The sequence below is a fragment of the Mobula hypostoma genome, chromosome 2, assembly GCF_963921235.1.
Source record: "Mobula hypostoma chromosome 2, sMobHyp1.1, whole genome shotgun sequence".
NCBI lineage: Eukaryota > Metazoa > Chordata > Chondrichthyes > Myliobatiformes > Myliobatidae > Mobula > Mobula hypostoma.
Window position 1 is genome coordinate 228,248,503 of NC_086098.1, and position 22,379 is coordinate 228,270,881.

The window sequence follows — 22,379 nt, forward strand, 5'->3', positions numbered from 1 at the left end:
CCTTTCCTGCTACCTAAAACTAACCGTGCAGCACATAGAGAGATCCTTCAACCTACATCTGTGTCAACCATGATGCCCAATTAAATTAATTTAATTTGCCTGCCCATGATCTACATCCCTCATTCCCCACCATGATGCCAAATGAAATGAACCCCATTGACCTGCATTTGATCCATATTCCCCCATTCCCTACGTGTCAACTGACTGCCTAAAAGCCTCTTGAACACCACTATTTTGTCTGCTTCTACCACTCCCTGTGGCAACACAGTATAGGGACCTTCCACTTCCTATGTAAAAAAAAATCTTGCCGTATACATCTCCCTTAAACTTTTCCTCCCTTCCCTTAAAGCTATGCTCACTAGTATTTGACATTTTGACCCTGCGAACAAGATACCATATGTCTAACTTATTAATGATTCTCATAATTGTATACATTTCTATCAGGTCTCCCTTTTGCCCCCAGATCGCCGGTCCCAAGCTGTCCAGCTTCTCCTTATGGCAAATACACTCTAATTCAAGCATTGTCCTGGTAAACAAGACTCTCCAAAGCCTCCACATCCTTCCTGTAATGGGGCGACTTGCTCTCTCTTTCCTAGTTTCAACGAATGGTTCCGGACCTGAAATGTTAACTCTTTTTCAGATGCAAACTGACCTGCTTAATCACTGAGACAGGATACTTAACTTGGTCAATTCACTAGTCTGGAGTGCAAAGTAAAATCCTCATTGATTACCTGACTCAGTCCATCCCACTGGATCTCTCCGGTCTGAATGGTTTGGTTCAATCCACACTAACTGACATATTTATTAATTAAGAATGTGAATTAGCTCTTACTAAGAAAGTCCTGATTCTTCTTCTAAAAACCCTTCTTGGAAGCAAGGGGGTATATAAATATATGTAATAAGTGGAAATATTTAAAAAAGCTAAAAGATTGAAATAGGCCAGACAGGTTCTGTGCAATGAGTTACAGAGTTAATATTTCAGATTGAAGACCCTTGGTCAAAATCAGTTTTGGTATACATGACCCTTGACGGACATCTCAAAATGCTTCACAAGCTATAAACTGAGCGAAAACTTATGATAGCCATTTGGTGTGACCAGAGTTACCAGTGGCAAGGTGATAATAAGCTGACCTGCTAATCAGCGGTTGTATTGATTTACTAATATTAAGGAACCCAAGGGAAAAGACAATTGAAACAGTGGCTCAAACACGAGGAGATCTGCAGATGCTGGAATTTCAAGCAACACACATAAAAATTGCTGGTGAACGCAGCAGGCCAGGCAGCATCTATAGGAGGAGGTACAGTCGATGTTTTAGACCGAGACCCTTCATCAGGACTAACTGAAAGAAGAGATAGTAAGAGATTTGAAAATGGGAGGGGGAGGGGGAGATCCAGAATGATAGGAGAAGACAGGAGGAGGAGGGATGGAGCTAAGAGATGGAAAGTTGACTGGCAAAAGATAAAAAATAATAATAACGGATGGGGTACGAAGGGGAGGTGGGGCATTCATGGAAGTTAGAGAAGTCAATGTTCATGCCATCAGGTTGCTGTCAGCTTGAATTGAGCGTTTCACCAGAAAGATGAGGCAACTGAGAATTCAGAGCTCTCTGTGGATTGTAGATGGACAACAATCAACAGCCATTTGTTTCCAAATATTTTCAAGGAAATAGAAGATTTGTTTGTATGGCTAGGTGTAAGGACAGGACCAGTTTGTGAGGGAAGGAATGCAGATAAGGGAAGTGAAGGAGATAGGTGTGAATGTATTGAAAGAGAACGTGACTGAGTCATGTCAAAATGAGGTAGAGCTTAAACTATGAGAGTACAATCAACTTGATGAGGATGGAAGGAATGGGTTATGTATTTGACGACACAGAAACAAGTTTTGATTTGGTTGGAATCTTAGAATTGAAGTACATTTGATGATGAAATTCAATAAAAAATAAATTATAAAAAAAAGAATTGAAGTGTAGGCCCTGGTGATAACAGCACCTAAAGTGTTAAGGACTAGGGGTTGAGCATCAGGGAGACTGGTAGAGGAGGAAGTGAGCTGTGTTTTAGAGGCCATAGAATGTAGTCTTGGCAACAGATATGGTAGGGAGTAAAGCAAAAGCTCATCTTAGAGGCATGTTGGATGGCAATGTTGATTATTTCCTTTGTGTTGGTCTATTATTGTCAGATGTAGCAAGACACAGTGAAAATCTTCTCTTGCATACTGTTTACATCATTGCAAAGTGCATTGAGGTAGAACAACATAACTATGCAGAACAGAGAAAGTACAGTGCAGGTAAACAGTGAAGTGCAAGTAAGGAGGTAGATTATAAGGTCAGGAATCAAGAGGCCATCTTATCATGCAGGGAATCATTTAGTAGTCTATCATGACTTCCTTCGGCCTCTGCCCACTCCAGAAAAGATACCTAAGTTTGCTCAATCTCTCTCATAGCACATGTCCCCTAATCCAGGCAGCATCCTGGTAAACCTCCTCTGCACCATCTCCAAATCCTCTGCATCCTTCCTGTAATGGGGTAACAAGAGTTGGCAGTCGGCCCTCTGCATTGTTCCACTGGTTGTCTGGACTCCATCCACTGGATCCTTATACCTCTAAGTGCTGGTTCCCTGTCAACCTTTGTGCACTTATTCGCTGCACATCCAAAGATTTCTCCTACCTCCTGTCTCTCTATATTCCACTGTACTGCTGGTCCCTGTCCATCTCCATATCACTGGCACCCTTTCTGATCACTGATCACAATCCCCTTTACTCATCCCATTCTGTCCACCAGCTATCTGTGGTCCTTTCTATCATGGGCTCTGCGAATTAGTTGCCATCAGTTTGACCTTATTTCTGAATGTCTGCTTACTCTTGTGAAACCAAGCTGATGTTGCAGCCAGTGTAGGTAAACAACAAAGTGCAAGGTCATCATGCAGTACATTGTGAGGTCAAGAGACAATCTTATCATACAAAAGATCCATTCAAGGATCTGATCACAGTGGGGTCCATTCAAGAGTTTGATCACAGTGGGGTCCATTCAAGAGTTTGATCTCAGTGGGGTCCATTCAAGAATTTGATCACAGTGGGATCCATTCAAGAGTTTGATCACAGTGGGGTCCATTCAAGAATTTGATCACAGTGGGATCCATTCAAGAGTTTGATCACAATGGGGTCCATTCAAGAGTTTCATCACAGAGGGAAAGAATTTGCCCTTGAACCTGGTGTATGTGCTTCCAGGATTTCATATCTTGTGCCCAATGGAAGAGGGGAGAAGAGAGATTGTTTAGGATGACCAAGGTCTTAGATTTTGCTGGCTGCTTTACTGAGGCAGTGAGAAGTATAGAAAGAGTCTGTGGAAGGGAAGGCTGGTTTCTGTGATTTCACCTGTTAGGAGATGGAGAAGGTCAAATATGCCACTAAAAATGCCATTAAAAGACCACATAGACACCAGGAAACTGACTCAAAGGCAATCATTGTCTTTTACCCTGGCTGCAACCAAATATCTCAACATAGATGGGGAATTCTGTCTGGAATCTCTTGAGCTGATGTGACTCAGCTACCTCTGTAAACCAACACATAAAGCTTTGTAGGCACTCAGCAGGTCAAGAAGTATCTAGAGAAATGGACAGGCAGCTTTTTGTGTCAAAACCTTTCTTCTGGACTCTGCTGACCCATTGAGTTCCGTCAGCACATTGTGTGGAGCTCCAGATTCCAGAATCAGCAGTCTCTTGTGTCTCCATTTGGACCTCCACAGCTCTGTAAACCAGTTGGCTTTGATCAAGCTGCTGAGAGATACAGAACTCTGACGTTCAGGAGTTCAACAGTAATGAATAAGCAAGATGTTCAATGGTGTAATGTGACCATACTTAGGATAATAATGTTTAATGGCATACAATCTGATGTCTAATGCTCTTTTCCCTCTGTGTTCTCAGTATCTTTCCGCCTTAATGACTTTGCTGAGGTTGACTATTCCCTGGTTAATCCAATTGGATTCACATCCAATAGCGCGGACCTGGATTTTAAGGTATGCATTGACGACTGGAAGGAGAGAGGGAGATGTAAAACAGGTTAGATGGAGTGGCATTGACTGTTTTAATAGTTCTGTTACCTTGAAATGTGTTCAAGACTATTTTCCAGTTGTCTGTTTATAGGTTGTCAGTGATCTTTGAGAAATGCTCTTATTTAAGTTGAGCACCTTGGTGTAGACTCACTGGTAAAGGCAGCAGGTGGTGCTGATTGCTTCGAAGAAGTGCTGATGATCTAACAGCTTGAACCCTTGCAGTGCCTTTAGTGTACATAATCTGTGTTGGATTTGTGGTGGGAATGTTGGCTATGCATTTGGAAGTGAGCTTTGTGCATGGCTTTGAATGAGTGTTGCAGGTAATGGTACTTCCATTCATTTACCCGTTGCTGTGACCGAGACGCTGGTTTAGAAGGTGCAGTCTCGCTGAATGACCGGCGCACTGCGGTAACAGTGTGCAACGCCGGCAGAAAGCGTGAATGTTCCGAGTGCTGGAGGAGGTGCCAATGCAGCAGGCTGAGTTGTCTTGCTTAGAGACGGGTGTTGGGGTAGCTGCACTACACAAGGAAATAATTATATGTGGTGCGGAGGCTGTGGGGGCTCAAGAAGTGAGTCACACACCACAGAATACTTAGGTTCTGAAACATATGACCAGCAGAGAGATAGTAGGGAAGTCCATATTTCCGGAAAGTGGTTACTCTCTACTGTTGCAGATCACACGCTGTGGGTGAACGTTACCTGCCGTCTCACCAGCCTTGCCCAGAAGTTGTTTGAATGGCATTTCTTAGTCTCACCAGAGTAACTGGAACATTCTGCAGTGAACCACATACATCCTTCCCTTCTGACCACGTGATTGAAGAAACCCACCACCAAGTTCAAAAGACAGTGGGAGTAGCTGTTCTTGAACATGGTGGGGTGAGACTTCTGGCTTCTGATGGTAGCTGTGAGAAGATGGCATGTCACAGTTAGTGGAGATCTTTGATGACGGATGATGCCTCCTGTATATTCTACCATTCATGGAGAGGCATCAACCTGTGGTTATGTTTTGTAACTTCAAAACATTAAATAATTCAAAGGAAGACAAAGAGTCTGAAAATACGGGTCTAGTTTGAAATTACTTTAAGTGAGGCAAGTACGTATCACATGGTAGCATGATGACTTATGCAATTAACATATTTTTACATACAACCCTTAATTATTTAAATAAATGAGCGTACTTATCAAACAATATATATACATTACTCAAATATTACTGAAATACAGAACACTTCTCCCTGCTCAGCTATAAATTCCAACTCAAAAGAGAATGCTTCTCAGCCAAATGCACTGTATACTATATAAAACAACTACCATATACTGACATCCACAGCATAGTCGATTTTTAAATTGTCCCCTTCAGGCCAAAATGTTTCATCACTGTGGAGGCTTTCTTATTTTTGTTGAATAATGTCTTTCCTGACAAGAAGGGTCCCTCTGCTTGGCTGGTGAGACTTGTGGCTGTGAATCAATCGCGTGCTTTGGGTGCCCTCCATGGTGGTTGTAGAAGTTGACTCCAAGACGCAGGAAATGTTTCTGACAGTGGTAGCCACCCTTCTTCTTCCTTTTTCTTCTAGTTTGTGCATTTAGTTCTCTGGACTATTCTGTTATGGATCCTTCTATTGCTCCCTTTTTGATCTGATCTCTTCCCCTTGGTTTCCTCATCCACTTTATTATCTGACAAGTCCTTTGCTTTGCATCTCCACAGACTCCTTTCTTTTTGGCCTTCCATTCACCCAGCTGGGCTTCGGTCTTGCACATTCTTGTCTCCCACTTGAAGTTCATGTAATAACCTTAACACACGCAGAGTAGATTCTGGTTCTTTATATCCGAAAAAGCTAAATGTTTGCAACTTCCCTGAAACTCTTTGAACTCTCATCCATCTTCAAACCAAGCCACATTTCACAAGTAATTGCCTGATTAAAATATCAGAAGCTCTTTCAGATAAGTTGCCTACAAAAACTGTCGTAGACAGATCACTGCTTTTATCACTTTCAGTTCCTGTGAGCAGCATGGCCTTTCCTTGGTCACAGAGACACAGAGGTTGGCATCAACACCCTGTTTATTCTTTATTGGGCAACAGTTCATAGTGTTTGGCATGGAGACAGTTGTGACATTATCCAGTATCTTTCTTAATTTACTTTCAGTTGACTCCATTGCAGGGGATGTGGCATGAAAATGGTGATGGATCTCTAATCAAGTTGTAGTTGTCTCAACCAATCATACCCCAACAATGCTGGTCCTTCTGATTTTACCACATTCAAGCCCAATGTGGCTTGTTGATTGTTGTATTTCACTGTTACAGATGCTATTCCTACAGAAGTTAACTTTTCTCCAGTGTAAGTTCTTAACTGGATATCTGCAGGCATCAAGTTGGAAGTTTTGAAATGCTGTTCAAACAAATTTTGTGGAATGACTGAAACAGCTGAGCTGTGACCAATTCCATGTTAATTCATTTGCTATTCATGTCTGATGTAAGCCATATTGCTTGTCTTTTGTTAATTTTCACATGTCAATTTCAAGGCTACACAGTCCTGTGTCACTCTCATCATTATCAGATTTTTCATCGAGCATGCAGATCAGTGTTCTTTTTGAAATTGCAACTTGATTTTTAAGCTTTTTTCTCTTCCCTGAGCTGTCCATTTATTTTTGTCTGCATGATATGCTCTTAGTATGTGACCTACTTTGTTGTATTTTCTGCAAATATTATATTTACACCTGCATTTATTTGGTGTATGTGAGCCGCTGCCACAATGGTGACACAATTTGTTCAGTTAGGCCAGTTTCTGTTTAGACGATGTAACTTTGTTGATCCTCACTTTCATTCCTGACTGCAACTCAAATGCAGTTTCCATGGAAATAGCGATTTCCACTGCTCTTTTAAATGTAAGCTGTGCTTCGGTTAGGAGCCGTTTTTGAAAGCTTTCTTATAAGATTCCACACACTATACAAGTTCTTGGTGCATCATTACCAAACTGACATTGCTCATAATCTCTTGAATTCAGCCACGTATGCTGAAATGGTCTTCTCTTGCTTTTAATTCCACTTGAAACCTAAAGTGTTCTGTAATCAACAATGGCTTTGGTTCTGAATGTTCCTGTGTTATTTTGACAATATCACTAAAGCTCGTTTCTGCTGGTTTGCTTGGAGCAGTCGAACTTCAGCAAACTTGGCATTCACTTCTCATTGGATATTCCATTTGCTTCGTGAGCCAATTACCCATAATGTAATCAAAATAGTCAATTTTTCTGATGTAGCCAGCCATTTCTGCCTTTATATGATTATTATCACCCAGTACTCACTCTTTATGAATGCTGAATTCTTCTGCTTATGGATTTTTTATTAAACAATGTTTCTGCTCATGCTGGGATGTTGCTTTTAAATTCAACTGTTCCTCACAGCATAGTTTTTCAGTTCAAATGTTTTGCTCCACCTTAACAGGTCGCTAACTGTCTCAGGTTCATTTTAAAATCACCTCATTGACAATGTTATGTTTTTTAACATTCGATTAATTCAAAGGAAGACACGGCATCCACACGTACGGGTCTAATTTGAGTTTGCTTTAACCGAGGTGCACACATATCACGTGGTAGCATAATGTGTGCAATTAACACATTTTTACATATAATCCATAATGAATTATTTAAACAAACAAGAATGTTTAATCAAACTACATATTATTTACAAAATTACTCAAATATTATTGAAATATTAAACACACAATACCTGTGATGTATTGGACTACTCTCTGCTGCTTCTTACATTCCTGCACATTGAATTACCATACCAGACCATGATGTAACCCGTCAGGATACCTTCAACAGTGCATCTGTACAAGTTTGTCAGAGTCACACACATAAAAAATGCTGGTGAATGCAGCAGGCCAGGCAGCATCTATAGGAAGAGGTACAGTCGACGTTTCGGGCCGAGACCCTTCGTCAGGACTAACTGAAAGAAGAGATAGTAAGAGATTTGAAAGCGGGAGGGGGAGGGGGAGATCCAAAATGATAGGAGAAGACAGGAGGGGGAGGGATGGAGCTAAGAGCTGGAAAGTTGATTGGCAAAAGGGATACGAGGCTGGAGAAGGGAGAGGATTATGAGACGGGAGGCCTAGGGAGAAAGAAAGGGGGAGGGGAGCCCAGAGGATGGACAAGGAGTTATAGTGAGAGAGACAGAGGGAGAAAAAAAGAGAGAGAGAAAAAAAGATAATAAATAAATAAACAAACAAATAAACAAGGAATGGGGTACGAGGGGGAGGTGGGGCATTAACGGAAGTTAGAGAAGTCAATGTTCATGCCATCAGGTTGGAGGCTACCCAGACGGAATATAAGGTGTTGTTCCTCCAACCTCAGTGTGGCTTCATCTTTACAGTAGGGGAGGCCGTGGATAGACATATCAGAATGGGAATGGCACGTGGAATTAAAATGTATGGTTGCTGGGAGATCAGAGACAAGCCCAACTTCCTTAACCTTCTAAGAAAGACACTGGTGTGCTTCCTTGTGCTGGGCCTAAGACAGATAATCCAATATTGTCCCTTGGGCAGTTTTTAAAACCTTTGATGTGTTTGTTTACCATTGACACCAAGAATTTAAAAGGTGATTTATGTTTGGTAGTTGATGTTATTATCTGCAAGTTCCCTTCATCCCCATGAACCAAGCTGATTTCCAATACACTGTAACTCTTTACAACTACGCAAACCCAGTGCAAACTTTCACTGGAAGGACTGTGAGGGTCCTAGGAAATGGCTTATCAGCACCTTTTCAAAGAAAACCAAGAATAGATAAACATTGGTTAAATAGCATTTTATGGGCCTGCATTCTCCTGGACCTGGCATTTGATATCTAATTCTTTTTATAGGGTGAAGTTTTCAGAGTGGGACATCGTAAAGAACTTCCCTTCAAGCCACCCCCAGTCAGCCTCCCCAGTCAAAGCAATCACATGTTGTACTTGGGAATATCCGATTTCTTGGCTAATTCAGCAGGATTTGTGTTTCACGAAGCTGGAGCTTTGCAAATAAAGGTTACTGATGGTATGGTGAGTAGCGACTGTCTTCACTGCCCTGATGTATTGGTCAATGGGAACAAGGTTATTTTTCTCACAGGCAGGAGTGGGTCTTTCTGGAAACAAATGTTGCCACACAGTGAAGAGACGTAGCCCTGAAGCATTACCTGCCTTGTGGTCACAATCACTCCAAATTTGGATTGGACAGCTCTTTCAGAGACTCATTCTAACCTTTGTAGTGAAACTAGTGGAGGGACCGGGTATGTGGAGAGGAGGCAGTGAAGTTTGCTCAGTGATGTGGACATTGGGCAAACTGATTCTGTGTTGCATTATGTTTTTGTGATTGCCAACTGATCTACTCCAATGCATCAGTCCAGAAGCATGACCCAAGTTCCAGGCCGCTGTGTTAGAAGGGTGAAACAAACAAAGTATATTCCCTCAGAAGAAGCTGAAGGCATGTGTCACCAGTCTCAATAACAGCTTCTATCCTTTCATTATAAAATTACTAAACTGTAATACTTTATTCTGCATTCTGTTATTGATTATAAAAATCACAAAGGACATCACTTCATATTCTCCACATAATATTTGACCTATTGAGTTTATGCTAGATCTCTGATTCCCTCTTTTATTTCCCTCTGACTCTATCTCCTCACACATGTCCAGTACCAACCTGATTCTCTCACCAGCTGCCTAAGCCAACGGCAGCTGTTTTTTTCTATTTATCCACTTACGGGATGTAGGCGTCGCCAGCTAAACCGGCATTTATTGCCCATCCTTAGTTGCCCTTGAGAAGGTGTTGATGAGCTGCCTTCTTGAACTGCTGTAGTCCCTGAGGTGTAGGTACACCCCACGGTGCTGTTAGGGAAGGAATTTCATGATTTTGACCCAGAGACAATGAATGAAAGGTGATATGTTTCCAAGCCAGGATGGTGAGTGACCTGGAGGGGTATTTCCAAGCGGTGGTGTTCCCAGGTATCTGCTGTTCTCGTCCTTCTTTAATTGTAGTGGTCGTGGGTCTGGAAGGTGCTGTTTAGCCCATTTGTCTTTGGGATGTGGGTAGAGACTTGAGCACTCTGGTGAACCTTACAGTGTCACCGGGAGAGCATGCAGTTTCCACCCAGGCAGCACTGGTGGTCAGGGTTGGAGCAGTGAGACAGCAATGCTATCTGCAGAACTCTTGTGTTACCTTGCTTGTAGAGAAATAGGGAACAGGCCCATAAATCGCCAGAGGCTGCCTCCGTGAACAATTAATAATTCCGTCTAAATCTATTATAGTAAAGCAATACTAAAACTTCTGAAAAAGGCCATTGAAAATGATGGAAGCTCCAGTTGGAAATGTGAATTTGTAACTTATAGATAAGTCTATTGTTGCCATATGTGTTGCGAGATAGTGAGAAATGCTCTGTATGCCATCTATACAGATCTTTCTCATTACAGCATTGTACTGAGGTAATACAAAAGCCCATTAGAGATAGTTAAGAGGCGTATAAATAGGCATGTGGATGAAAGTAAAATGGAGTGCTGTGTGGAAAAGAAGGGATTGATCTTGGAGAAGGTGAAAAGGTCACCAAAGCAGGCCTTTGACAAGGTGCACACATGAGGCTGCTATACAAGATAAGAGCCCGTGGTATTACAGAAAGATCAAAGATTGTTTGATTGGGAAGAGACAAAGAGGGTGAATATAGGGAGGCTTTTCTGGTTGGCTGCCAGTGACGAGCAGTGTTCTGCAGGAGATGGTGTTGGGACCACTTCTTTTCACATTATTGTATATGTCGGTGAGTGGTATGATGGGATTGATGGCTTTGTGGGGAGTCTGGTAGGGAGGGAGTCTGGTAGTATTGATCAAGCAGGGAGTCTGCAGAAGATCAGAAGAATGGGCAAAGAAGTGGCAGATGGAATACAGTGCAGTGAAGCACAGTGTATGGTCATGCACTTTGGTAGAAGTAATGAAGGTGTAGACTATTTTCTAAATGGGGAGAAAATTCAGAAATCAGAGCTGCAAAGGGACTTGGGATTCCCTGAAGGTTAATTTGGAGGTTAAGTCAGTGGTAAGGAAGGCAAATGCAATGTAAGCATTTAGATAGATAGATACTTTATTGATCCCAAAGGAAATTACAGTCTCACAGTAGCATTACAAGTGCACAGATATACAAGTACAAGAAGAAAGAATGTAAAAAAGTTACCTTAAAAATAAGATGTACAAGATTGACAAGTGAAGGATGACAAGATTTACACGATTTCCAAGTTCACACTGATAAGACCATAAGACATAGGAGTAGAATTGGGCCATTCAGCCAATAAGTCTGCTCTGCCACTCCATCATGGCTGAACCCGGATCCTACTCAACCCCATGCACCTGCCTTTTTACAATATTCTTTGATGCCCTGACTGATCAGGAACCTATTAACACCTTTCTTAAATATACCCACGGACTTGGCCTCCACTGCAGTCTGTAGCAGAACATTCCACAGATTTACCTTCTCTGGCTAAAAAAAATTCATCCTTGCCACCATTCTAAAAGGTCGCCCCTCAATTTTGAGGCTGTGCCCTCCCGTTCTGGATACCTCCACCAGAGGAAACATTCTCTCCACATCCACCCTGTCTAGTCCTTTCAACATTCAATAGGTTTCAATGAGATCTCCCCACATTCTTCTAAATTCCAGTGAGTACAAGCCCAAAACTGCCAAATGCTCCTCATATGTTAACCCCTTAATTCCCAGAATTATCCTTGTGAACCTCCTCTGGACTCTCTCCAATGACAACACATCCTTTCTAAGATATGGGGCACAAAACTGTTGACAATACTCCAAATGCGGCCTGACTAGTGTCTTATAAAGCCTCAGCATTACCTGCCCCAACACACTACTCCCCCTGAAATAAATGCCAATATTTACCACAGACTCAACCTATAAATTAACCTCCTGGGAGTTTTGCACGAGGACTCCTAAGTCCCTCTGCACCTCTGATGTTTGAACTTTCTCCCCATTTAGGTAATAGTTTGCACTATTGTTCCTTTTACCAAAATGCATTATCATACATTTCCCAACACTGCCTCTTTTTTTTTTGCTTCTTTTTTGCCCATTCTTCCAATTTGTCTAAGTCCTGCTGCAATTGCATTGCTTCCTCAGCACTACCTACCCCTCCACTTATCTTTGTATCACCTGCAAACTGCCACAAAGCCATCAATTCCATTATCCAAATCATTGACAAACAATGTGAAAAGTAGTGGTTCCAATACTGACCCCTGAGGAACACCACTGGCAGCCAACCAGAAACTGCCCCTTTTATTCCCACTCGCTGCCTCCTGCCTGTCAGCCATTCCTCTACCCGTGCCAGTATCTTTCCTGTAACACCCTAGGATTTTAACCAGTTAAGCTGTCCCATGTGTGGCACCTTATCAAATGCCTTCTGAAAATCCAAGTAAATAACATCCACTGCCTCTCCTTTGTCCACCTTGTTTGTTACTTCCTTGAAGAAATCTAACAGATTTGTCAGGCAAGGTTTCCCGTAACATAAACCATGCTGACTTTGACTTATTTTATCATTAGTCTCCAAGTACCCTGAAACTTCATCTTTAATAATAGACTCCAACACTTTCCCAGCCACTGAGGTTAGGCTAACTGGCCTATAATTTCCTTTCTTTTGCCTTCCTCACTTCTTAAAGAGTGGAGTGATATTTGCAATCTTCCAGTCCTCTGGGACCATGCCAGGATCAAATGATTCTTGAAAGATCATGACCAATGCATCCGTTATCTCTTCAGCAACCTCTCAGGACTCTGAGATGTAGTCCATCTGGTCCAGGTGACTTATCCACCTTAAGATCTTCAAGCTTGTCTAGCATTCTTCCTTTGTAATAGCAATGGCACTCACTCCTGCTCCCTGACACTCACAGACCTCTGGTACACTGCTAGTGTCTTCCACAGTGAAGGCAGATGGAAAGTACCCATTAAGTTCGTCTGCCATTTCTTTGTCCCCCATTGCTACCTCACCAGTGTTATTTTCCAGTGGTTCAATATCAACTCTCACCTTCCCTTTACTCTTTATATAACTGAAAAAATTTGAATATCCTGTTTTATATCATTGGCTAGTTTGCCCTCATACTTCATCTTTTTCCTTCTTATAGCTTTTTTAGTGGTCTTTTGTTGGATTTTAAAAGCTTCCCAATTATCCAACTTTCCACTCACTTTTGCTACCTTATATGTCTTTTCCTTAGCTTTTATGCTGTCCTTAACCTCTCTTGTCAGCCATGGTTGCCCACCCCTGCCATATGAGAACTTCTGTGGGATATATCTATCCTGTGCCTTGTGAACTATTCCCAGAAACTTCAGCCATCTCTGCTCTGTTGTCATCCCTGCTAGTATCCTCCAATCCACCTGAGCAAGCTTCTTTCTCGTGCCTTTGCAATTCCTTTTATTCCACTGCAATACTGATACATATGACATATGCTTCTCCTTCCCACATTACAGCATGAATTCGATCACGTTATGTTCACTGCCTCCTTAGAGTTCCTTTACATTAAGCTCCCTAATAAGATGGTAGTGCAAGAATTACCATAATATTATGCAATAATACAGGCACGTTCACACCATCCAGATATGAAGTGATGGTAGTATTACTCAGTATCGCACAGGGTGTCTGTGACACCAAGGTGTGGTAATCAAGAGTACCAGAATATAAAAGTAATGCAGAGTCTTTGTAAGGTACTGGTCAGGCAGCACTTGGAGAATTGTGAGCTGCTTTGGCCCCTTTATCTAAGATAAAGAAGGTCCAGAGGAGATTCTCAAGAATGACCCTAGGAATGAAAGGGTTAATGTCAGAGGAGGGTTTGATGGCTCTGGGCATGTACACACCGGAGTTTAGCAGAAAGTGGGGTGGATCTCATGGGAACCTATCAAAAATTGAAAGACCTAGATAGAGTGGACATGGAGAGGATGTTTCCTATAGTGGGGGAGTCAAAGACCAGAGGGTACAACCTCACAATAGAAGGAAGTCCCTGTAGAGCAGAGAGGAGGAGGTATTTCCTTAGCCAGATGGTGGTGATTCTAGAATTCATTGCCACAGACCACTGTGGAGACCAAGTATTTAGAGCAGACGTTGGTAGGTTCTTGACTAGTAAGGGCGTCACAGTTACAGGGAAAAAGCAGGAGAATGGGGTCGAGAGGGATAATAAATCAGTCATGATGGAATACCAGAGCAGCTTTGATGGGCCAAATTGCCTAATTCTACTTTTAGTCTTATAGTCTTAACATCAAGGGCTGAGGTGCATGTCCTGTGCTGTACTGTTCTGTGTTCTATGTTGTATGTTCTATAGCTGAAGTAGCAGTGAATCTAGATTTAATAATAGAGAATGATTTTCTTTAGAAATACTAACTTCTTGCAACAACTTCAGGATAACTTTTGGTATTTACCAATGCAATCTGCAATCGTTTACAAATCCCATCTCAGAATTGGATTTGGGTTTTGAAATCCACGGAGCACACTAGCCATCCTATCACCCTTGCCTCTGAAGATTGTGTGATAACACGGTCACACAAAAAAAAACACCAAGACAAAATTTGCTAATTGTTTTCTGTTTTCCCCAGATACCAAAAGATTCGCCATTCAGATTAAACACAAAGTCCTTCGGTATAATTATGCCTCAGGTAAGCGTTTCATGAGTCTGTGTGCCTTTGTCTGATATCAACAGCAGCTTTCCCCGAGCCAGCTCGGGTGTGCTCACCAGATCATGATTCTTTGCACCTTAGAGTGTTTGCGGTGCAAACTTATAACTTGCATTCTTTTCACTGGGAAAAATTAGTATTACCAGTGCCAAAATACTACCGATTCTGGAAACATTAAATATAAAACAACCCTCAACTGCTCGTATATGTAAAGATCAGCCAGGTTTGATGCAGAAGGAAAGAAAAAGTTAATCACACACATAAATATTAATAGCTTATCTTTCCCCACAGCTGGAAAAGCTCTATCCTAACATGAACATGATAATGAACCTCCACACCACTAAGCCACCAGTTCTGAGGGCTGCAAGTGACGTCACCCTTCAAGCACTTGCTGCCCTTGACGTATCAGCGATCCTCCCAAACTCATCCCTTGTATCACTTTTTGGCCTGAACATTGTAAGTACTAAAATCTTGTTCCTTTCGTAACGTGTCTCAACATCTTGGCCATCTGTTATCATGGGGATTCTTCCTTCTTGTTTTGGACTGTTCCAGGACACCAGCATCTCTGTTAGGATGAATGTCTTAGGGATGAAAGTGGTTGGGTCCGTAACGCTGAATCGGTAAGAAGAAAACTTGTACTTGAAATACCGTTCAAGCCCTCAGACATTAGTGCAAGGGAACATGGTTTCAGTTTGTGCAGCGTAAAATAATTTCCACCATTTCTTAAAAACAAACTTGTACTCGAAAGGCTCAGTTCAGTAACGGAACATGGCGTCAGTTCATGCAGAGTAAAGTAATTAGCACTCAGTCTATTTTAGCAATACTAGAAGTTCCTTGTCATTAAAGAATAAACACTGGTCAGATGAATCCTAGAAGAACTAACTGCCCTTCATTTGTCAAGTGCTAAAAAACTTTAACATCCATCTGAAGTTTCAGATTGAGACTTGCTTGAAAAGTTTCAATTCTTTTCACTGTTTTTGTTACATGTATCTTTAGTGACTGAAGGAGTTTAAAGTCAGTCTGCATCAGCATTGTTAAAACCAGAGTTGCTGACAATTTCCTCTATGATATAATCATGTTCTGCTCTTCCGCTTTGCTTTTGTATAGTCTGGGATTGACTGGTGGACATTCTAAAGTGGGCCCTGTTCCGGTAAGAAGCTCATTTTACACCTTACATATTGTTTGTTTGACATGAATTTGATTCTTCAATACAAATTGAATTTTCATCAAAGTAATACCTTTAGACAAACAACATGTTACTACATCTTACTCAGCGTAATGATTCGGCAGCTTGATCAGCAGAATCTATGGAAGCATTCACCTCAATACCCCACAACTCAACATGGACTAAGAGGAAAGAACAGTTCTGGGCCTAATCAGAATATTTGGGGCAGATGCATCCTTTGCCTCACAGAAAGCAAAAATAACATTGCAGGTTTTTGATCTTTTAACAGCAATAAAAGATTCAAGTTCCATGCAATGAAAATCAAGTTATATTCACAAAAATAAAGTACTGTGAACATTGAATATTTTAAATGAAAACAGAAAATGCTGGAAACCCTCAATGACTTGTGGAAAGCATTCTTGATCATCTTCGACTTATTCGGTCATGATAATCATTTAGCCCCAAATGATAAGCATTTATTCAAACCGTTCCAAGACTTTTAAAGCTGCCCTATCTGAAAGTTCTATTTTATCATTTTATCCTGGTTAAGATCAAGTGAAGTGGCCAGCATTGACATTGGCCCTCCCTCAAAATCCTATTGGACCCTGTAATATCTATGCAGTAATACATATGGGTCTATGGAACACTTTTGTCTGGCCTATATCTGAGCTGCCACACTTGTTGCTCCCTTGACAGTACTTACCTGCAGCAACGTGTTGTTTCAAAAATGTCTTCTGATTGCTAGGGTCGGTAGAAGCCAATAGTGCTTGGACAGGAGATCAGACACCCCACCAAATTTACTTGCTGTTAAAACTGTCTCTGACATTCCTGAACATAGGAAACTATTCAGAAAATGTAACAAAGGAAGTCTCACTACTAAAAATTAAGAAACACAAAACTACTTTAAAAACAATTAGATTTTAGAATAGATTATGAGGACACGCAGTCCTCTTTTATTGTCATTTAGTAATGCATGCATTAAGAAATGATACAATGTTCGTCCAGAATGATATCACAGAAACACAAGACAAATCAAGACTGAAAAACTGACAAAGACCACATAATTATAACATATAGTTACAACAGTGCAAAGCAATATCGTAATTTGATAAGAACAGACCATGGGCACGGTAAAAAAAAGTCTCAAAGTCTCTTGAAAGTCCCATCATCTCACGCAGATGGTAGAAGGAAGAAAAACTCTCCCTGCCATGAGCTTCCAGCGCCGTAAACTTCCCAATGCAGCACCCTGGAAGCACCCGACCACAGCCGACTCTTGAGTCCATCCAAAAACTTTCAAGCCTCCGACCAGCCCTCCGACACCGAGCACCGAACACCATCTCTGCCAAGCGCTTCGGCCCCGGCCCCGGCAATGGGCAATAGGCAAAGCCGAGGATTTGGGGCCTCCCCCTCCGGAGATTCTCGATCGCACAGTAGCAGCGGCAGCGAAGCGGGCATTTTGATTAATTTACTCAATTAAAAAAATTATGTCAGACAGTGCTGTAGCTAGTAGAGCTCCTTGCTTGCAACACCAGTGACCACTGACTTTTTGATGTTATGAACTCAGTGGGGAAAAAAAGGGCTTATTTCCATGTTGGGTTTCAACAAAAACTTACCTGACTCCCAGTAAGCCATTGCTCTCCATTGAAATACATGTAGTTACTGAACCTGCTTCAGTTGTAAGCTGGCTCCAGTCCACTGCCCAAATTCCCCAGTGAACTGACAATCCAACCCTGGATCCCATGAAAAGTACAGCAGTCAGGATGTGTTGGGATGTTCCGAGTCTTCAATGTTCACGTTGTCAGCTCCAGCCTCCCCTGGACTAACCTCCCTACCATAAATTTCATTCTGGGATATTTCAGCTACATGACCTTCTTCACACTTTCTTTCTCATTGAAGGTGGAAGGTCTGGAACTGCTAATCAAGATTGTAGTAAGAGCCGTGGTGTTACCAAGGGTCAACGGTAAGTCCCTGATGGAAGCCTTTCACAATCTCTGAAATCGAAGAGATCATGAAAACAGTGTTGAGGCCCCAGTGGTTCACAATCCACATCAATGATTTAGATGAAGGGATCTAGTGCCAGAGGTCCAGATTTGCCGATGACGCAAAGATGGATGAAAGTGTGTGCCACAAAGGTTCACCAGATTGATTCCTGGGGCGTTGGGATTTTCCTATAAAGAGAAATTGAGCAGGCTGGGTCTGCACTGTCTATAATTTGAAAGAACGTGAGGTGATCTTAAGGAAATGTCTAAAGTTCTTCCAGATCTAGATGGGGTAGAAGTAATGATGATACTTTCCCTGACTGTGGGGTCTAGAATCAGGTTGGGTTACAGTCTCAAAATGGGTGCCCAGAGGGGGTTCTCTACACAACAGCATTGGGTCTCAGTCATTGAATGTAGTCATCAGGTGATCAGCAGGATTGTGGATATTAGTTGTGGGCTTTGCATAGGATAAAGGTGCTGACATAAAACAATATGCTGTGTGGGGTCAAGGGATTGGATCTTCCACAACTGCATCTTTTTTTATTTGTTTAGCTTTATGGATGTCTTAGAAAATTCTCTTACTTTTGCTTGCAGAGAAACTAGCCAGGGGAGTTCCACTTCCAAGTATGAAAAACTTAGACTTTGTAAACCCTGTGCTAACGGTGAACCAGGTGAGTGATTGCATGCTGTGAAATCCACTTAATGATATGAATGACATTTAAATGACATTACGTCACAAGAAAAGTCACGAGGGAACAATTTCCCTTGAGGACTTGTATAAGGGGGATCTATTCCTCCTCCTTGTCCTTTCTGTGAAAACTAACATCACCATGCAGAGGTTCAACATCATGTTCAGGCAGATGGTAATGTGATAGTGAGCAGTTCGCAATGTCTTTAAAATAACTTCACAATTAAATGTTTTGTGCCACTGACTTTTCTCTAGAGTTAGAGAAAGTCCAACATTGTTGGGAAAGTGTACTTTAATTGTGGTTTCAAGTTAAACCCAGTGTAAGAAGTTAATACTGACACAGCATACAAGAACAGCAACGAGATGCAACCTGTTCAAAGCAAAGAATTTGATTAGAATATTCCTGACACTTGATTTTCTGGGAGATGCTGAGATTTGCCTCAATGGCTCCAGGGCTGAGGCGCTGGAGTGAGGAGGCTGATGAAACTGGCATTATTCTCCCTAGAGTAGAGAAGGCAAATGGGAAATTTGCTGGAAGTCTTCAAACATAACAGAAAAGAACTCATTCTGTAGCTGTATAAAAGATTTATCAAACATCACTTGGCGTATTGTGTGCAGGAAGCAGTACAGGCTGGAAGGTGATAGGTGCAGCCAGGCGAAGGGGTAGAAGGTTGGTGGGGGATGAAGTAGAGAAGCTGATAATGGAAAGGCTAAAGGGCTGAAGAAGGAATGTGAAGGGGAAAGCAGACCATGCGAGATAGGGAAGGAGTGGGATACCAATGAGGGGTGGTACGGAGGAAGGAGAAGAGAGGGATAAGAAGAGAGCTAAAATGGGGAATGGGAAAAGAGAGGAGGGGGAGTGGGTAGAAATTACTGGAAGATAGAAGAATCGATATTCATGCTGTCAGATTGGAGTCCACGGCGTGAAATTAAAATGATTGATCACCAGGAAATCCTGCTCATTACAGACAGAACAAAGGTGCCCGACAAAGTGGTTCCCGGTGATGTAGTGGGAGCATCAGACACTATCGGTGACTCTGATAGACTCGCAGGTGAAGTGTTGCCTCACCTGGAAGGGCAGTTTGGGGCCCTGAATGGCAGTGAGGGAGGAGGTGGGGTGGGCAGGGGGAGCACTTCCTCCACTTGCAGGGTGGCAGTGGAATTAGAGTAGTTGGCCACTGAGAAATACTACAGATTGTGATGGGGGTTTAAAAGCATTTTAGATGGACATATGGTTTTGGCCAAGGGCCCTGCTTCTGTGCTGTGATTCTCTATGAAGGGAATGGATGATACACAGGAAAAGGACATTAGTATAAATTAGTGTCAGGAATGGCACAACCCAGTGGGCCGAGCGGCCTGTTGACTGTTCTCTGCTCCTTAGTGGGAGAAATAGCTTCCAACATAAGGATGAGCAGGAGTCAGAGCAAAGGGTCATTAACAAAGATTCAGGGAGACCATGTGGTGACTTATGATCTGCATTGTATTCCTGGAAAGGTGGTAGAAATTGATCCTATAGTGAATTCCAGAAGAGAACAGGATGTAGCTGTGTAAAGGAGGGATATGACAATTATAGGGAAAGAGCAAATGAAGTAATTCAATTGTAAACTCTTTCACGGGATGTTCCAGCCACCATGGGATGAATGGCCTTGTGGTTATGAATGGTGAGGTATCAATAATCTGTGGCATATGACAAAACCATGATTGTAGATTGAAACTGTGCTGCTGTGCTTCAAAGCATGTACTGGTGAATATCAAGTTTGTGATAATGTAATATTGATACTGTTTCAGAACATTCTGGTGATTGCAACCGATATTCGTTACCGCCCAGGAACCAGCAGCCACTCCCAGCCAAAGCTTTGTGACAGGAAAAAAATAGACATCTGATTGTTCTGATTACCTGGCCACTTTTTAAACTGAGATTTTATTTAAGGCCACTACATTTTCTCTGTCAAATATTGTTCATTTCTAGCTTGATAGTTTTTAGTCTTGTGCATTGCAAACAAAAGCTATCGTTAAGCTCCCTCTCCAGGTTTTTTTCTTGTTCTTTTCTCTTCGTGTGAACTTTTGTGTAAGACTTTTAATAAGCATAAGGAAGTGTTGCTAAAATCTTCCTGTATGTATTGTTGGAAGAATATAAAACAAAAATAACCAACTTTAGAGGAACCAAATCATTCCTCTAACAAGCGGTAGCAACAGTCAAGCTTTATTAGTTTTGATCTCAATCCCTATTTTTTTTTGAGAGGGCATTTAAAAGAAACTTTTGGTGTGTCAACACAATTTTTGTTTAAGCTTAACAATTTGCATGAGCGTCTGGAAAAAAAAAGAGTAAGTTCTTCAGTTTACTGTATCTCCGTATTGGATAAACAAAGACTGCATTCACTTTCTCACTGAAAAAAGCAGATTCAATTACTTTTAAAAGGACAAATAAATAACAAAACAAGGTATTTTGGGATGTGATTTCTTTCAACAGTAGTCTAATTCTCCTCTATGCTGCCTGACTGGCATTGATTTTGAATTTATGGAATTGCCACCTTGTCCTCTGTGGGTTTTTTTTGCAGAGTTAAAGTCGGGTTTATCATCTGCACAAGTACATGTATGCACAGATACAATGTAAAACTTATTTGCAGCAACATCACAAGGACACAGCACCATATAAGCAACATTTACAAGAAACGCAAAATTAAGTGTAAAGTAAACAGAATTTTTACTATTAAGAGCATAATTGTAACAAAGTCCATTTTAGTGCAAAGTGATCAAAATGGTCACTGGTGTTTGGGGTTATGGAGGTTTGTTCAAGAACCTAATGTTTGAAGGGAAGTAACTGTTATTGAACCTAGCTTCTTTAATTCATATACCAGCATTAACATTAAAATACCAGATCCTGTGTAACCACCAGCACCCCACCCCCCATCCTCTACTCAAGATGCCTGCAAGGGAGAGCCGGTTCTGTAAATGGCTAGAGCTGAGTGTCCTTCAGCCTCCTGCTCACTGGCTGATATTCCTTGTGTTCAATAAGTAGTGTTGTCGGGAACAATGTCCATTAATCATTGTGGCATCCAGCATTCTCCCATAATGGTGTTCACTGTTACTGGAGTGATTTTGTTACTGTTTGACCATCTAACTGCTGATATTCCAAACACACTGATGGAAAGCATCAGTAAAATGGTCCAGAATAGTATCCTTACTTGCTACACTGAACAAGGAGTACTGTTTATACATTTTTCTGCATAATAATGTTGTGGATGAACTGCAACACATTTCACGAGGACAGGTAATCTTCACGTTCTGAGACATTAATGCAGGATTTGGAAGTAGCTTCCAGCATTTACAACCAGGGTACTGGCTGAACTTGGAGACCTGAATTACAAGCAGAGGTGGCATTGACTAAGACTTAATTCGGTGGAATGTAGAAGATTGAGGGGTTGGTAACCTGATAGATGTATACAAGATCATGAGGGGCATAGACAGTGTGAAAGTACATCGCTTTCCCCCCCAGGGAGGGGTACTTTAAAAAAAAAGGACTTGGGTTCAAGATCAGAGTTGAGAAACTTAAAATGAACATCAGAGGCAGCTTCTTCTTGCCAAGGAGGCGTGTGTATTTGGAATGAGTTGCAAGGAGGTGGTTGAGGCAGGCACATTAACAAAATTTCAAAGCCATCTAAATAAGTACATGGAGACAAGAGTTATGGCCAAGTGTGTGCAAAGGGAATTACCGCACTGGGTGATACAGTGGGCATGGATGAGCTGGGCTGAGGGACCTGCGCAACTCTGAGTGCAGTGAGTTGTTACAGGTGCTGGCCAGTGATTCTCACAACAGGTATCCTAAATTTCTGCTCCCCA

The 22,379-nt window shown here is 41.7% G+C and overlaps 1 protein-coding gene across 1 annotated transcript in view; it reads left to right on the forward strand.

The window, feature by feature from the left end:
- Positions 1–20,983, forward strand: part of LOC134336988 (bactericidal permeability-increasing protein-like) — a 35,811-nt gene extending 14,828 nt beyond the window's left edge. Inside the window, exons 7-15 of the mRNA XM_063031733.1 lie at positions 3,919–4,010; positions 8,901–9,077; positions 14,630–14,689; positions 14,999–15,163; positions 15,260–15,327; positions 15,815–15,857; positions 17,769–17,832; positions 18,446–18,522; positions 20,328–20,983. Coding sequence (XP_062887803.1) covers positions 3,919–4,010; positions 8,901–9,077; positions 14,630–14,689; positions 14,999–15,163; positions 15,260–15,327; positions 15,815–15,857; positions 17,769–17,832; positions 18,446–18,522; positions 20,328–20,423 — 842 coding nt within the window. The 3' untranslated portion in view covers positions 20,424–20,983. The remainder of the gene's footprint in view (positions 1–3,918; positions 4,011–8,900; positions 9,078–14,629; positions 14,690–14,998; positions 15,164–15,259; positions 15,328–15,814; positions 15,858–17,768; positions 17,833–18,445; positions 18,523–20,327) is intronic.
- Positions 20,984–22,379: the final 1,396 nt, after the last annotated feature.